We start from the raw sequence: 16,372 nt of genomic DNA, 5'->3' as shown, positions 1-16,372 counted from the left end.
ATAAAGACAAAGAGGAACCCATTAATTGTTTATTCTCATTTTCAATGTATTTATCATTATTATGTCACAGTGTGTGTGTGTGTGTGTGTCTGTGTGTCTGTGTGTGTGTGTCTGTGTGTGTGTGTGTGTGTCTGTGTGTGTGTGTGTGTGTGTGTGTGTGTGTGTGTGCGTGTGTGTGAGGCTGAAACTAGGTCAGGGTCTCAACACGCTGATGTATGTTGCGCTTCAGCACGGTGGGCGTGGCTTCGAGTACTGTAGCCAATCCCCTGTCTCCATTCTGTGGTGGGCGTGTCTTACAGTCGGTGCACAGAAACCGAAGCTAACACGAATAAACAACTAAGTTAGCTTGTCTGCTAGTTAGCAACTTCTGGTAAGCTTTCCTTTGCATTAGAGATGTAATTATGTCGCTAAGTTGTCTGTAATAATCATTAAGGTGACCGAAAAATTAAAAAAAACTGTAGTTGATAGTTTACGGCTATGTAGATGTATTTGTTTTCTTTTTTCTATTTTAAGAGTGTTAGATATTACAACGGCAAGTTCGATGTTTGATTAGCATTAGCTAGCTGGCTGTGATAATCAACCTAACTTTCTGTATTGTGCTAATGGCTAAAGGTTAGCTCCTGTTGCCAAGCAAAGAAGACAAGTAAGTTCATTTATTTTTGCTTGCATTTGCGTTATTTTCTCTTTCTAGAAATGGCGTCGTTAGCGACGGCAGAACCAGCGATATGCCCGGGTGCGCTACCAGCGGCAGAGTCCATAGTGCCCGCTTGTATGTTTGCACCGGACCGGGGATGCGGCGACGATCCATCCGGCGGAGAGGGCTTCGAAGACGGCGAGGGTACTAACGGCGAGTCCGCGGATCATTTAGACTTAAGCAGCAAGGTGGGCCTCACTGTAAATTGCACCCAGAAGCGTTGAATTTTTAAGATGTTTCAGCCGAGCAGCGGCTTGTTTTGACTCAGCAGACGAATGATGTGCAGTGACTTCACACAATTCCTGTTGCATGTGAGCTTGACACAGCGCATTTTGTGCAGACTATACAAAACACCAGAAAGTGACACGTATATTGCTCTGCGTGTGTGAACCGCCAGCTGGCAGGTTACCCAGCTGTACATCTGGAGCACCATAGGTCACTAGATTGTCAGAACATTGTCACAGTTATTGACTGATTTGCAGAGCAGGTAGCCATAAAATGAAAAAAAAAAACACACCATTTGTTAATACTTGTTAATACCTGTTTGACTCTGCTTGCTGTTGTTTGACAAGACATTTACACCTATTTCCCTGTCGTCCCCTTCCCTGTGTGTCACTTCACAGCTGGTCCTTGTGAGTCCAACAGGGGAACAGTACGATTCATTACTACGGCATCTAAGGGAGCGGATAGATGAAGGCTGTGGAGAGACTATCTATGTGGTCGGGATGGGTTCAGGTAAGGGCGACTTATTGTTGTGCACCTTATGGTTAAAGTTCACCCACATATGAAAATTCAGTTATCATCTTCTCACCCCCTAATGGCAGTGGAAAGTCGGGGTAGGTCTCGTAGTAAACGAAACATTTCTGGAGCTTCACAGCAGCTAAGGCATTGCAGTTTTTTGGCTGAACTTATCCTTTAAAGATGAAGCCTTACATTGAGCATATACTTTGTCCACCAAACAGCACACAGTTCAATGAAATGCCAGCTAAAGTGTCGCAACAATCGAATTCAGTCAACAAGTGAAGGATTCAGAAAGTGATAGTCTGGAAGGTATTTGCTGTATGTCCATAGCGATGAACTGACACATTTCCACATGTGGTTGTAGTTATTATTTTCTTCTACACACTGAGAAAGAGGGAAATGCATGTGTGACAAGTAGGTCAAAGATAGTTCTGTTGGTTGTTTCAGAAGTTTAAACAGTAAAGTGTGTGTTGTCCTCAACACCCCGTTCGTTTGCTCTCAGCTCTGATTGGACCATTACTGATAGCCTCCAGGCCTTCCAACGTTTACAGTAGCTGTTTGTGTTTCCACACAACGCCGGTGTTAATGTCACAAATGAAAACAGTGACAAATGTATTCAACAGCTTTTTTTCAAAATGATGACAATGAGCTGTTACGGATCTCTGTATTAGTCACTGTATATAAACTGTAGACTGTGATAAGTTGCTAATCCTTTTTGAGATAAACTCAATTGAAACCTCTACAAAAATCAACTTTACTGGTTCTTGTAAATTCATGCTTATTCTGAATTTAATGGCAGCATCACATTTCAAACAAGTTGGGACAACAGGGGCAATAAAAGACTGGGGAAGTTGTGGAACGTTCCTAAAACACCTGTGTGGAACATTCCACAGGTAAACAGGTTCATTGGTAGCAGGTGATGGTATCATGATTGGGTAGGGCCATCCTCGTTCACAAGCAGGTTTGTTTGTGAAACGCCTGATTGTATAAAGGATATTACTACATCATGAAACCATTGTCGGTAAACACAGTTCACTTGCAGATGAGTGCATTCTGATTTATTTATGTTTAATACAGCGACCTAACTTTTGGGGTTGTGTAATAAAATAAAAATGTCATTAAATCTCATTATATGATCATTGACAAGCAAAACAAAAGTGCACTATAGTTGAAATGATGACGGTTGATTGAATAATAAAATCTGTTTTCTAAAACTTCTTAATAAGATTTTGTCGACTAAACTTTTGAAAATGATTCAATCTGATTTAAACTCGCATGGACCTGTTTTGATATCATCACAAGTTTTGCCAAAGACAGTATCACTGACAAGTCAAGGAATTAAATGATCCGTCAGCATCTGGAGAAAAATGTCTGATTGAATTATGAAGGAGATTGTTTTGTTTTGGGCTTCGTGTTGTCACGTTCGGCTTTGGATATCTCATGTTAAGTGATACCCAGCATCATTGAGAGGACAGTAATTTTTAATTTTTAATCTTTTTTGTCATCTGGTGTCGGTGTGTGTGGTAGACATATCCCATAGATGGCACCAGAGACTTTTAACATTTTACAAGGTAGATTTTTAGAGGAGAACGTCTAAATTTAAAGCAGGGGAAAACCAAGGCAACATTTACCTGGGAGATGAGGATAATGAAGCTTGAATATTGTGTTTACAAACTGATTTAAGGCTATGGAAGATATTGTTTTTCATGTGTGTAAGTAGCTGGGGAAAGTAGTATTTTAGGTGTATATTTAGGGAAAGGCCAAGTCACCAGTGTGTAGTAGCAGAGCCATCACTCATGTCAGCTGTGGCCTGGTGTGTCCTCCCAGCCTGCTAACCCCATTTGTCTTGTTGAGGGCTTTTGTTGGCAACCACAGCTATTTTTGCCTGTTACAGCAACATGTGTGACCCATGTGGCCTATTGAGGGGGGTCAAAGTGCATGTGTGAAAGGGTGTCATTTTTCCCTGCTCAGCACTACGACTGTCAGTAGTTCATCAGTTCATGTCTGTCTGACTGGCTGGAGCAGTTTCCGTTTCTCAGTCTAGTAACCAGACATTTCAGCCAGTGAGTGGCAGCATGTTCGAGGTGTTTTAAACTGAGAGAAGCAGCAGTGAACTACTTCAGCCATGAAGTAACAAGTAGCGATTTCAGGCCTGGTGTAAAAAAAACCCTCACTGAAAATACACCTGTTGTAGTCCTAAATGTACATTTACGCAAGAAAGATATATCTCTGTTTGGTAACCTGTGGCAACATCTGCAAGTCTATTGTTCTGGGATTGTGGCTGAAGCCGTCTGCTTCTGTTTGAAAGGTGTTGTCTTCCTAGTATGTGAGTTTTAATCTCCACACCCATTCCATTCTCTCCTTTAAACCACCTGTTTATTTACTCTTTTCTTCTGCAGAGTCTGCCTCCAGTGTAGTATTTGTCCTCCTGGTCACCACCCTGTCATATACCAATTACTGACATTCCCAGGGCGAGGCCTTTATGATAGGCCTGACATTTGCCAAGTATATGCTCTCTGCTCTGTTCAGACCAAATCAAGCGTTGTGGCAAAAAACGCCAGTCCTCCCATTAATTTTGAGTGTGGGTAGTGCGTTTAGACTGTGGCGCACTGGACCACAGGGGATCCCGGAGGAAAATAAAAGCATTGGTAAATAGTTTGAACAGAATGGACTTTTGGAGGAATGCAACCTGACATCTCACTGCAGTGGCAAATCACATATGCTGGTGTTTTGCTGTTGCTGTTGACACAAAATGTATGTACACACTGTAAATATACCCTCATACTGTAATACTTATGATGGAAGGTCTTCATGTTTTCTTGTAAGTGCTGGTTGACAGGACATGGTCTGTGCCAGGGTGAAATAGAAATGTTCACAAAGGCCAAAAAAAACATGTGCTCGAACATTCAGAGGCCTGCCAAACTGCTCTGAGTTTCTAGTGTGTTGCTTTGTGCCTCAAACAAAACTGTTCTGCCAGAAGACCACACCAGCAATGGATATAGATATGCTCTGCAAACTTGTTGCGGATGGAGAAAGCCTCTCGGGAGGAGTTTTCGCTGCCAGGCTGGAAGCTCTATCCAGCCGGAGTTCACTGACTAAATGATGATACTCCCCCAGTTGTTTTTCCCGCACCATAGCACAACCTTTCACACAACTCCCTGATGTGGTCTGAATCCAACCTAAGGCAGTGGCCCTGCTTATAAAAGCATGCATGAAATAGGAGATGTGTATTATGGCATTACCCATTCTCAAGCCTGCATCAGAGTAAGTCTCTTTTTGTCCACCTTTGGTTTCTCTGTGGCCCTCGTTTTTTACCTCCACCTCTTTCTCCTCTCTGTTTAGATGGAGGTGACTACGGTCTGGATGATAAGGACATGGAGGCGTCGGTAGCCACGGTGAGGTCGCTGTGTGAACAGATCGAGGCTGACCTGATCTGGCTGAGGGAGAGGACAGACACTGGCGGAAAGATTCAGGACTACCTCATCCGCCGGCGTGTGGGCGAGCAGGATTTCTTGGAAGTCAGGTAACGTTTAGAGAAAATGATCAGACATGGGAAAATAGATAAGAGAGATTTTTATTTGCTGCTGCTTTACTGCAACACCCTGTTAAAATAAAATGATAAGAAATACAAGAACAGGAACAGAGAGTTGTTACTAAAACAAAATAACACTGTGGGAAACAGGGCTCAGTTGAATTGATTTACAGGCAGAGAGAGGATGTGTACCTCAGTGTTTCCCACAGGATTTTGTGAGACTATGGGGGGTGGACCTCGCTCTAGGCATGATCCCTCAGAAGAAAATTTTGCAGATTGAAAGTTAAATGTATCGATCTGGCTATTCAAGTTCTTCTTCTTGTCCCCAGAGTGGCGGTGGTCGGGAACGTAGACGCGGGGAAAAGCACTCTGTTGGGGGTTTTAACCCACGGTGAGCTGGACAATGGCAGAGGCTTCGCTCGCCAGAAGCTCTTCAGACACAAACATGAAATGGAGAGCGGCAGAACCAGCAGCGTGGGCAACGACATCCTGGGCTTTGACCAGGAGGGACAGGTGAGCTTCTGCTGATGATCAGGACTCAATGTACGAGCGGTGGATGAGCACGGCAAGAGCAAATTGAAGAAAGTGATGTCGCCCATCCTTTTCAGTTTATTTTAAAGACCTTTGAATACGCATTTCTCTCCTTCTGCTTCATCTCCTTTAGGTGGTGAACAAGCCAGACAGCCACGGCGGCGGCCTAGACTGGACCAAGATCTGTGAAAAATCCTCAAAGGTCATCACCTTCATCGACCTGGCCGGCCACGAGAAGTACCTCAAGACCACCGTCTTCGGCATGACAGGACACCTACCTGACTTCTGCATGCTCATGGTGAGAGAGGGGATAGCTTTTGGTTTGTGCGTGTTTGTGCGCTCGCCTCGTCACTTTTGTCATTTTTAATTTTCAACTCCTTCTGTTTCCCTCGTCCTCCGCTCTCGTCCTCAGGTTGGCAGTAACGCTGGCATCGTTGGCATGACCAAAGAGCATCTGGGGCTGGCCCTGGCCCTCAATGTGCCAGTGTTTGTAGTGGTCACCAAGATAGACATGTGTCCAGCCAACATCCTACAAGGTACAGAGACATTGCACACTAATACATTGAATCATAGACCCCAAAGAAGCTGTTAAAGTGCTGAGCTGTATATTTTTAATTACTAGCACCGCATCGCCACCCAACACCTGATAAAGTAAGATAAGCTGTGGTTGAAGTTCACATTTGTTCACACAGTATAAAAACCTTCTGTTGTTATAAGTTGTATATAGACACTAACTCCTATACACTACTTTAATGTGGTTACTCTAAAGAAATGACTCTAAGGGAATATTAGCAATTGTAAACCCCTAAACTTAAACGTTTGTATAAACAGCAAATTAACAAAGCAGTTGTGAGCAGTTTAGAGTCTTCTTCCTAAAAGCTGATTACATATGCTGAATAATTACCATAGAAATTAGGAAGTTAGAAATGAAGGGCTATCCCTAATACAGAGATCTCTAATAATCTGTTTCCAGTTTCCCTATTGCAAAGTATGTACTCCTTGAATCCAACTGTTTGTGAAGCATAATAATCTTTAATAATTCTTCAGTCTGTTCGTAGTGTGTCCCAGACATTGTGACAGCCGTTTGTTTTTTTTAGAATTACACTCGTGATGTATTTTGTGTGAATTTGTCTTTGTGTGTGTGTGTGTGTGTATCCGCAGAGACGCTAAAATTATTACAGAGGTTATTAAAGTCACCAGGCTGCCGGAAAATCCCTGTGTTGGTCCAGAACAAGGATGATGTCATCGTCACAGCCTCCAACTTCAGCTCTGAGAGGTAACGACAAAGAAGAGGAGGAGGGCTGAGGGATTTGAGTTTCTTTTGCAGCTCATTGCACTTATGAGATAAATAGTAGTTGAAACCAGTTCTCCCGAGCTCAGCCTGAACATGTGGTGCAGCTTAAAATATCCCGTGACGGATAACACCCAGATGTCACATAATGCACAATTTGAAATGAGAAAAGAAAGATACCCTCCAATTTTTACTTCAGTCGTATTTAAAAAACGTCTGAAGCAGGCAGCGTTTCTGAGGATAATGAGTACTGTAACGAGCCATCAGAATCGAAGAGTCCACTCTTAAAGGGACAGTTCACCCCAAAACTAGAACTGCATACTTTTCCTCTTACCTGTAGTGCTATTTATCCATCTAGAATGTTGAAGTGTGGGTGGCCAAGTCATGAAGAAGAGGCTCATGCTTCTGACAGTGTCGGACATTAATAGTGTCCTCCTCGGCTGAGCTGTGACATCACCAAGCTTAGTTGGCTAGCCATGTGTCCATGAGTAGATGCACGCTTCGTTTTACACAGTGATACAGTTGGTGGATGTAGTTTGGTAGAAAGGTCTGTGGATTCTCAGGGGTCATGATTTCTGCAGACGTTGCTGTTGAGTTTTTCAAATGTGTTTTTTTGGCGCTTTGAGCACCACAAGCCAGCTGCTGTCAAGTTCCATTATATTCTGCAGAAGGCAAAAAATCTGTATTTTTATTTTGGGGTGAGCTGCCCCTCTTAAGAGAGGATGCTCGCTGACACTTGGCCTACAGTCACAGCTTGTAATTTCTATATTTGTGCCGTTTTTGTCTTGTAATTACAGTGTTGAGTTGATGAGGATCATAATTAACAGTCATGCTTCCCTCTCCTCCTCTTTGCAGGATGTGTCCCATTTTTCAAATCTCAAATGTGACGGGGGAGAACATGGACCTGCTGAAGATGTTTCTCAACCTCCTCTCTTCGAGGACCAACTTCAACAACGACGAGCCTGCAGAGTTCCAGATAGACGACACATACTCAGTACCGGTACGACATAAACACACACACACACACGCACTCACACACTCAGCTGTGCACTTGTGGATGTTGAATTTTTTTATGTTTTTTGCTCAGTCTCACTTGCCTTTTTTCTGGTTTCCTCGCTTTTTTGTTATTGAAGAACATAAGAGTGGACTAGACCAAACAGAATAGTTGACAGTGGTCTAAATGTTGAAGTCGGGCCCTGAGGGGGAGCAACAGTTAGAGTCTCCGCTGTTGCAGGTTACGACTGATATAAAAGCCAGTTTGTCTCTCAGGTGCAGTGTGTCATGTAAAAGTTTCTTTGAAAAGAGACGCTGAAGAGAATCCGTGCTTTCACTGTCAAAAAGCCTGAATGTAAATGTGAGTACAGATGGTCACTGCTTTTAACAGCAGTGTAGAATATAAACAGCAGCACACTCTCTGCATTTTCACACCTTTCACCGTATTAAAAGATTAAAAATAGTTTTCTTTAAATGAAAGCAGTGGCAGTTGACATCGTTGTGAAAATACTTAATACTACTTTCTGAAAATAAGAAGATTGTGGGTGTGAAAATTCATGCCAAGGTGTGAAGTTTCATAGCTAGAACTGTTTATATTTATTCTTCCAAGTAGGAAATCCTCAATGTACAAACATAATATGTAAAGAACTACACACTTAAGGCTTCAGACTGATAGAGACTGACTGTAGATGACCACAAAGAACAAAGGAAAATGGGAAGTAAACTCTTGTGACTCATTGTTGACCTTCTCTTTGGCAGGGTGTGGGCACAGTAGTTTCAGGGACTACGTTACGTGGAATGATCCGACTCAACGACACACTACTCTTAGGCCCGGACCCGCTGGGCATCTTCATCCCCATCGCTGTTAAATCCATCCACCGCAAGAGGATGCCTGTCAGAGAGGTCCGCGGTGGCCAGACGGCATCCTTCGCCCTGAAAAAGGTTTGCAACAATCAGTCAATTAATCAATTAGGAAAATGAAATGAAACTATTTTGATGATTGATTAATTGTTTCAGTCATTGTCAGCAAAAAATCAGACATTTTCTGGTTCTGACTACAAATGAGGAGTGTTTGGTGTGTTGGTTGGACAAAAGGAGCAATTTGAAGATATCACCTAAGAATTTTTTTTTGACATTTTGTTGACTTAATGAATAATCAATAAAAATCATTAGTTGCAGCCCTCATCAGTGTCAACACAAAACATTATAATGCTTTAATTGTTACAAAAATAGCATATAGACAGCCAGAAGTTTTTAAAATCTTCTGAAAAGGATAATTATTCTGAAACTTTTGGATGTGATGTGCATATGAATTAGTTTCCTAACTTTATAATCGGTTTTATAATGCATGCAAATCCTAGCATGTGGGCGTAGGTAGTGCTCTGTCTCTAATTTGTGTTTGGCTTCATCAACCTCCCAAGCTTCATCTCTCACTTCTGCTCCTGCTGTTTTTATTTGTACGTTCCTCTCCGTGTCTCAGATCAAACGTTCATCTATAAGGAAAGGCATGGTGATGGTGTCCCCGAAGCTGATGCCACAGGCCACCTGGGAGTTTGAGGCTGAGATTTTGGTCCTGCACCACCCCACCACGATATCCCCCAGATACCAGGCCATGGGTGAGTGGCACCGCCGTCAAATTCCTTAAATCTGATTTTGGGTACAGTTGTACTTAGGAGTTTGGATAAAGCAAGACCCCATAAAATCCCTCTTGTCACCCTGAAACTTTCCCACCAAGAGTAACTGGGTCACACTCTCCATCACAACAGTTCACTGTGGCAGCATCAGGCAGACAGCCACCATCCTGACCATGAACAAAGACTGCCTACGGACAGGGGACAAGGCCTCAGTCCACTTCCGCTTCATCAAGACCCCCGAGTACCTGCACTGTGACCAGAAACTGGTGTTCAGGGAGGGACGCACCAAAGCTGTGGGCACCATCACAAAGGTACTGGAGCCTACTATAATGTCTGTATTTCAGTGTAGGAGTGGGATCTCGACCGTATTAATCACTGATATTTAACATCAGCAACACTTATTTATGCAGGTCAACTGACACTGGCTGTGTTTGTGTTTTCAGCTTCTCCAATCAGTGAACACCCAGGCAGCTAAGGCCCAGCAGGCCAAGATGCTGGGCACTAAGAAGACTTCTAAAGAAGGCACAGCAGCCAATGAGGAGGCGGGATCAACAGCACGGCCGCCGAGTCCAAACACAGCACAGCTACCGGTGAGTAAATCCATGCTCAGTGAGCCTGTATGATGTGTGTGAAGTTTCAGGGAAATGAAGTACGACATTTTCTGGTTAGATTTGTTTTATGTATCCTGGAGCCTCGTTACAGAAACAAAGTCTGAAATCCTTTCTTAACTCTGTTTACGATGATGATGATGAGGTTGTGACATAGGATTTTTGGTATCACAGAAACATCTCTCCAGAACTGCATTTAGGAAAAAAATCTTATATTAGGTTAGAAATGAAGCTTTCTACAGAACCGTCAAAGTCAGGAATCCTAAATTAGGACGGCATGGACCCCGTCCTAAATTGAAAAATCGAAAATGGCAGCACCACCAGTGTTCGGTCTGTGTGGCAATGACATGAAGACGGGGAACAACACGAGCACTGAAATATTATGAATGAAAGGCTACTCAAACGCGTAACTGTTGGAGAAGCTAACACTGAAATAAGCCTATTGGAGAAGCTAATGTTGACTTCAGCCTGTTGGAGAAGTTAACATTAATATAAGACTGTTAGAGAAGTTAACATTGATGTTAGCCTGTTTGAAGAGGTAACACTGACGTTGGCCTGCTGGCTTTCATTCCCCGGTCCATGTTTTTACGGGTACCTATCCTTGCCTCCAACAATATTTCACCTATATTTTAAACTTCAAACATTTTTCTGTATTGTGGCCTCAGGATTGTAGTTAAGATATATAATGTATGTTTATATTTGAAGCAGAATGTTCATGCTGCTATTTTGAAATGCTACATTTCCTTTTCTTCCTGCTTTTGACTCTTTACACTTGCCAGTTAATTTCTCTGTCCTCCCTTACCTCCTCTATTATGTTACATTTTTCTTCCTCCTATGGTTTTCCACCAAATCTTCTCTCAACACCCGTCTTACCTTGCTCATAATATCCTGCTTTAACCTTCCTGTAAGGTTACACCTGTATCCCTCATCATTCTTTATTTACTCACCTCATTTCCCCTCCGATCCTCATGCTCAACTTGTTTAACTTTAACTTTTAACACTTTGCTTTTCTGCTTGTCTCTCTTGCTTTCCTCTCCCCCTCTCCCTGTCTTGGCATGCTGCGTCAGACAGTGGCAGAGGAGGAGGCTCTGTGTAAAGATGGCAACAAAGAAAACAAGGTAAAGAAGTTTGTGCAGGCTGTGGGAGTCATGACGAGCTCCTTGTCTTCTTCGTCTTGGATGTTGTTTTTGTTGTTGGTTTCTTCACCCTAAACTTTATGTGCTAATATTTTTTTCTGAGCATGCCAACTCCTTTTCAGTGCGGTCTGATTTGTATGCAGAGTTTTAAAAAGCCTCACCTGGAAGCTACTCCAGTACAACTGCAGTGTTTTACTGCTGGTCACAGAGCAGCACCTGCACTTCTTAGCAATTAAATGCTTAGTTGCTGAAGTTACTGAACTGGGCCCCAGTGGTTTTTTGATGTAGAAACGGATGAAGTGCTTTCCTTTTTAAAAGAGATAAATTTATAGTTCTTGCTGAATAATTTTTCTCCCTTTTTCCCTGACTGTGCATATTACTTACAGTACTTTAATTTGAAGTCTTTTTATTTCTTAATAATTTAGTGGTTATGAAACAGTAGAGGGTCGGCTTTTTCTGTAATATTATAATACTCTTAATGTCTGTCACTGGCTGGGACTAAAACTTATCTTGGTTTGAGTCATAACATTTTTACTATTGAGGATAATTTGAGGAGTCTCCCAGCCTGAGGAAAGAAGCGGCTCTGTAGTGTGGTGGCACAGTACTGCACTAAAGTAAAGTTTACTTTGTGTCACCCTTTCACCATTTGTTGTCTAAAGGGGCTGTCAGTATCAGCAAAAATTATAGTTCCCTGTTGTAGATTTAACATTAAGTGTTTTTGAAAGTGACTTTTTAACAGATTTGAAGTACAACCCCAATTCTCCCAAAACGTGGGACGCTGTGTAAAACTAAAGAGAATTCAATCTTTTGCAGAAACAAACTCACCTTTACCAAGTATTCCCAAGCCCGTGCAGTGATATCCTGTTGGATAGGATTTTGTGTTTTTGGAGCAACGTTCCCAATCTTTTCTTGCCACTGACACAACTAGTCTGAAAAGGTGTTGCTGCATCAAATTCAGAATAAGCATATATTTACAAAAACCTATGAAGGCGTTGAGGTAAAACATGAAATATATTGTCTTTGTACTGTTTTCAATTGAATAAATATCAAAAAGGATTAGCAAAGGATCACATTCTGTTTTGTTTTACATGGCGTCCTTTAGCTAGTTCATTAAGGATTTGGGGATTTTTTTAAAAGTTGCCCTCCGAAAACTAATCGTGCAAATGCTGCATTGTATTATAGTGGAGACCACACCCGCTAAATGTCACATAAAATTCTTACACTTAATCTCAAGTACTATAGCTCTGAAGAAGAAAGAGCACAAATATTCACATGTATACTACATTGTCACATTATAGTGTTATTCCAACACTCAATTGAAGCTAACAAACTTAATACTGACTTAAATGTTAAAAGTTAAGATATGAGTTATAGGCAGCGTTCTACTTCCACTAAACATACCCAGAAGGAAACCCTGAATTTTTGTGACTCACCTTTTTTCATTTCATTCCTTCCTCTAGGAAAAACTTACCCTTTCTCTCTTAACCTTTCTAAGTGTGAAGCACAAGTGAAAAATGCAGCCCTGTTCCTCAGAAGTGCACCTTAACAATCTGAACTGTTGTGGACCAACCAGTTTGATCAGCTGTCTTCAGCTCGCGGCTCACTGTGGTGTTTCCTGTCTGTCCGCAGCTCAAGTCAGGAGGCGGAGGACGCAGGAGAGGCGGTCAAAGACATCGAGGGAAAGGCCTGAACGCTGCACCGATCTCTACAGCTGTGCCCGCAGGAGCAGCGGGCACAGCCTAAAAAACACCTTTAGTTTCTCCTCATCTACTCGACAGGGAGGGAAAGTGACAGCGCCGCCCTCTGGTGGTGGCATACAACGACTGACTTCATGTGGGTGTTTAATATAAAGTGATAATTCAACCATTTTGAATCATAAGAGAGTGAATTATTTTCAGGTCAGTTTAATTTGTATTGGTGTTTACTGGGCTGGTGAAGATGTGATGAGTTTTTATTTAGTTTGTAGATGACATTATATAATTTCTTCTATTTTAATACAAGTTTGGGGGGGCGTCCATCTTGTTTGTAGTTCATCGGAACTTCTTTCATAGCATTAAAGTGTGTTTCCCAGCCAGCAGAGGGCACCTGTCACTTTCCCGGCCCTCCACAGTCTCATGTTTGTTCTGTCGCTCATCTTCTTTTTCCTCATTCTACATCCTCTCTGTTCACATCCAGCTAATAACAGCATCTTTCTCATGATGGCATCAAGGTTGAAGCCTACTTATTACTGTGTTCAGTAGTTGAAAAACAGTATTTTTTTTCTCATTATTGAGAGACTGACAGTTTGAATTCACATTGAGTTGATAGAACTGAAAGGGAATTGATGCCAACCTCATGTGTGTTCATGTTCTGTGACAAGACGAGCAGATGTGATGTCAGTTTCCTCGACCGTTCTGTTGGACGGTAGTTAAAATCACCTTCTGAGGATTTGCTTTACTGACGCAACAGTTGCTTGGGTTTGGAGGATTTTGTTGCCAGTTTCCTCTCCTGAACTCGCGGCCACTTAACTGCTCTGTTCACCTGTCATGTAACATCCCCTCGCAGATGAAGAGCAGCAGCCTCTCATCCGTTTGATCTCCCACGGCTCAAGTTTGATCCTGTTATAGAAAAGGTCATTTTATCATCGTTATCCCGCCTTTTTTTAGCCGATGTTGCAGTTTTACAACATGCTGTTCATGCAGCCAAGAGAGAAGAGATCCGAAATAGCCTCGCTCCCCCCCTCAAAAAGCAATGTCAAGTGTCAAAATGGCTTTGTCATGTGTGAACCTGGCACAAGCTGTTGTGAAGTCACCAGGTTTGTTTCCTAGGAAATCTCTTAAAGCACAACGTTCTTCTGTTTTGATGCAGACTGACCAACAAAAATCCAGAAGATGATACACGTATCCACTATTTTTTACTACTTTAATGCAAAAAAACTCAAACGGTGTTTCACACCTTTAAATGTCGAAAAGCCAAGTAAGAACATATTTAAGTCTGCACATTGTCTTTGTACTCTAAATTAATCTGAGTGTGGCCTCAAAAATTTCTAACCTTCGCAGGTCAACTACTGACGAGTGTCCAGTTTACTTTCATATGATGAGAGAAAACATTTTGGGTTATTCAATTTATAGATATTTGTACCTGATTTGGTTTTGACTTCACTCACCAGATAAACCATGACACACAACCAGTTTAGTGTTTTTGAAGAGTCTACACACACACCAGCCAATAGTGTCAACTAATGCACATCATGTCAGATCGTCTCTAATAAGCTAATCTAAAATAAACCACCGATCAAACATTGAACAAAACTAAAATTGACTCGCCACATTTTGTTACGATTTTATCCCTGGTTTTGGATTTATATTGGAAAGACAACTACATAGTTTTGTTGCTGTTTCTCCTTCTTGCCTCGTCTGACTCACTGAACCGTCAGAATATTTCCCCCCTTTTTGTTTTGTTGACATTTCTTTTACTCACATTGTTCTTCTGAAGGGATGCATTTTTGTCTGTATGTATGCAAAAAAAAAAACTGAGGGTAAAAAAAAAGATGCCATTTAAATTAAGTGCTGCCAGTTTGTGTTGTAAATCCTTTTAAATAAAGATGTTATAGAAAACTGACATTTGGAGAATCATTTTTACATTCAAGGCATTGGAAATGAATTAAAAAGGGGGTGTTAGGGAAAAATGTGCGTTATTTTCCAAATTACATAATTGCTTTGGATGTTTATATGCCGTCATTACCCAACAAGCATTCTGCATCAGCTTGTGGATTACCCTTTCATGATACTGCTGATTGTTTACGAACAAATCGAAAGTCACGTCATCAACAGAGGATATTTCTGGGTCAAGTATTTGTGTAAATTCAAAGGAAATGCTATAAGAAAGTTCTGCTTTTCATAACCATGGAAATGGTTCCACCATCCTCCACCTCGTTTCCAGCCGCAGCAGACAAGTCTTCTACCAAAAAGCCTCGCCGATGTACCTGCCACGTCCTTAAAGGTAAAGGCCGACACATTCACCTCGTCTTATTTTAATAGGGCTTGTTTGATACACCCACTAGACTCAGCCACAGACACTACAATGGGAAAGTCTAAGTAGTTCAGCATTGATCTGAAAAAGTGCATTATTGATTTGAACAAGTCAGGAAAGTCACTTGGAGCCATTTCAAAGCAGTTACAGGTCCCAAGATCAACTGTGCAAACAACTAAGTATAAAGTGCATGGCACAGTTGTTTCACTGTCACATTCAGGAATAAAACAAACTATCGCCTGCTGCTGAGAGAAAACTGGTCAGGATGAGTCAACCAAAAAACGCTAAAAAGGAAGTCATACAGTATGGAGATGCTGTATGGAGGGCTAGCAAACCAGTTAGGCCAGTGCCAAGTCCTACCCACAGTGACAAAACTACTAGTAACTGGTTTGCTGACTGTGCTTGATTGGCCTGCCAACTCGCCTGATCTGAACCCCACAGAGGATCTATGGGGTAATTGTCAAGAGGAAGATGACAGACACCAGACCCAACAATACAGACGAGCTGAAGGCAGCTAACAAAGCAGCCTGGGCTTCCAAAACACCTTAGGACGACTGTACGACTGGCTAAACCACATGCCAATTTGTACTTAATGACTCAGGGAACCAAATCACAGAAATGTGGATTTATTCTTATTCTAAAGTCATCTGTTCTTATTAAACCTTTACACGGCAGCGTATTGATTTACAGTTCGATGCATAATCATTTGAAATGCTTTTACAAAAACACTCGCACAAATAAACGTTTTTATAGCTTTGGGACACTTTGCATGGCCACCTACTATCGATGCAAAGGGCTTTCAATCAAATTTGTTCAATAGTTCAGAAAGAGTCAACCTTCCAGTCATAATTGTTTTCAAACCCCCCCTAGGCCTTAATATGGTAGTGTGTAACAACTGATTGCTTTGGTAGCACTTCAATCAAAGTCTCCCTCTGTGAACCTGTCAGCTCATTTTCAGAGGTGGCGTTCGCCCAGATGGTATAAAAATGGAAATCAGAACGTCTCTTATGCAGAGCCGGGGATCAATGACTGACTCGATGAATGTGGTGGCATTTTAGAGTCGCACTCTAACGGTTTATGGAGGTATTAAAAACAACCCCTCACACCGTGTCTCTGTTTATTCCCTTTTTTCCCTTTATGTATTAATCCTGACTGCTTTCTGAGACTCATTCTCCCTGATAGAATCACACCAACAGCAGTT

At 41.9% G+C, this 16,372-nt stretch overlaps 1 protein-coding gene across 1 annotated transcript; it reads left to right on the top strand.

The window, feature by feature from the left end:
- The first annotated feature begins 280 nt into the window (after window positions 1-280).
- On the top strand, window positions 281-14,760 carry gtpbp1l (GTP binding protein 1, like). The gene is made up of 14 exons (XM_073463923.1): window positions 281-370; window positions 692-882; window positions 1,318-1,429; window positions 4,778-4,958; window positions 5,297-5,480; window positions 5,632-5,796; window positions 5,911-6,034; window positions 6,660-6,774; window positions 7,645-7,789; window positions 8,542-8,724; window positions 9,263-9,398; window positions 9,549-9,727; window positions 9,860-10,006; window positions 12,790-14,760. The coding sequence occupies exons 2-14, from the start codon at window positions 694-696 to the stop codon at window positions 12,901-12,903; spliced, it is 1,974 nt and encodes a 657-aa protein (XP_073320024.1). The 5' UTR covers window positions 281-370; window positions 692-693; the 3' UTR covers window positions 12,904-14,760.
- Window positions 14,761-16,372: the final 1,612 nt, after the last annotated feature.

Source organism: Pagrus major, chromosome 1, assembly GCF_040436345.1.
Source record: "Pagrus major chromosome 1, Pma_NU_1.0".
Classification (NCBI taxonomy): Eukaryota; Metazoa; Chordata; class Actinopteri; order Spariformes; family Sparidae; genus Pagrus; species Pagrus major.
Note: the sequence above shows the minus strand (reverse complement) of the source record. Positions and strands in the feature narration are given on the sequence as shown.

Coding starts and splice junctions, on each gene's coding strand:
- gtpbp1l (XM_073463923.1), top strand. CDS start 694: ATGGCGTCGTTAGCGACGGCAGAACCAGCGATATGCCCGGGTGCGCTA. Junction 5,481..5,631: donor GCTTTGACCAGGAGGGACAG/GTGAGCTTCTGC, acceptor CATCTCCTTTAG/GTGGTGAACAAGCCAGACAG. Junction 5,797..5,910: donor CTGACTTCTGCATGCTCATG/GTGAGAGAGGGG, acceptor TCTCGTCCTCAG/GTTGGCAGTAACGCTGGCAT.